Source organism: Ixodes scapularis, unplaced genomic scaffold, assembly GCF_016920785.2.
Source record: "Ixodes scapularis isolate PalLabHiFi unplaced genomic scaffold, ASM1692078v2 PGA_scaffold4__175_contigs__length_147842914, whole genome shotgun sequence".
NCBI lineage: Eukaryota > Metazoa > Arthropoda > Arachnida > Ixodida > Ixodidae > Ixodes > Ixodes scapularis.
In genome coordinates, this window is record NW_024609879.1 from 14,239,439 (window position 1) to 14,240,914 (window position 1,476).

The 1,476-nt window shown below is 44.4% G+C and overlaps 1 protein-coding gene across 1 annotated transcript; it reads right to left on the minus strand.

Moving 5' to 3' along the window:
• Positions 1-434: 434 nt before the first annotated feature.
• On the minus strand, positions 435-1,022 carry LOC120850051 (major centromere autoantigen B-like). The gene has a single exon (XM_040222392.1). The coding sequence runs from the start codon at positions 1,020-1,022 to the stop codon at positions 435-437; it is 588 nt and encodes a 195-aa protein (XP_040078326.1).
• Positions 1,023-1,476: the final 454 nt, after the last annotated feature.

Genomic DNA, 1,476 nt, shown 5'->3' on the forward strand with positions numbered 1-1,476 from the left:
AACATGAGAGCGACGACGCTTTTTTTAATGGCCGTTTCTCTACTTGTCACGTGAGTGTTCCTACATAATTATTTATCTTATAACGCTGCATTTTTATAAATCCATTCAATTGTTAAACGCGTGGCGCTTAGGAATATATATATATATATATATATATATATATATATATATATATATATATATATATGTATATATATATATATATATATATATATGTATATATATATATATACAGTGCAGTCCACTTATAACGATATTGAGAAAACCGCAAAATCCAATCGTTATAGCCGATTATCGTTATATCTGGACCGACAAAAAAAAAACACAAAGAGAAGTTACTTACGGGCGATGAGTGAATCAGGTCGTACAACGCGAGCCGAGGCAAAGAAAACCGAAGGCTTTATTAAAAGGTACGAAAATGACTATAAAATAATTTAAGCATGCTTAAAAAAGTCGGAAATTTGCGCTTGCTTGAGCTGAAGTTTGACAATTGCCGTGTGCATTGCTTCCAGTTGTTGCGCGTACGCTGGCGGCAGTCCTTTTGCGTGCACAAAACCGACCAGCGACTGGATGGAGAGCAGGGCATTTTGTGAAGACATTGGAGGCGGGGTGTTCTCGTCGCCGCCGTCGTCGTCACTACTTTCGCAGTCGCTCGATGTGATTTTTCGTCGCGATTGCTGTTCCTCGGCAATGGCCTCATCAGTAGACTCCTCGCATGAAGCGGCAGCGTTGTCCGCGTTCAAAAAGTCTCCCAAGAGAGCTCCGCCGATGTTCTCCTCGGAAGCTGCTATGTGGTCCCAAAGTTCACCCACATCGGCAGGTTCGATGAGCAAGTCATTTGTCTCTTCCGAGACCGTGGCGTTGTGGCGCACGAAGCCTGCCTTTTTAAAACAGTTCTTGAGTGTAACCTGCTTCACCTCATACCACGCACCATGCACGAACCGCACCGCTTCTAACAAGCTCACCTTCAGGTCAGGAGGTCCGCCGGCGTATTGAGACAATCCTGAGCAGTCTAGTTTCATGATGAGCCATTCCAGCATGCGACGTCTGTAGAGGGCCTTGAAATTGGCGATTACGCCGGCATCCATGGGCTGCAGACCTGCCGTGGTGTTCGGAGGCAGAAACATTACCTCAACGGACGTTAGCTTCGGGCTGACGTTGTGTGCGCTGCAGTTGTCGAGGAGCAGCACCACTTTCCTCTTCTGCTTCTCCATAGCGCCGTCAAACTCGAGGAGCCATTCCTCAAAGAGATCTCGCGTCATCCACGCTTTCTTGTTATTTCGATAGCGATTTTTCTCAAATTTTCTCAAATTTCCAGGCAAATTTTTCGTGATAAGCACCTTCCGGGCGGCCAGAATTCTATCGTTGTATCCGATATGTCGCCGATAATTCTATCGTTATATATGGTTTATTTTTACATAGGGGCGATGGGAGAATTGACAAATCTAAAAAATTTGATCGCTATAAGCGATATAT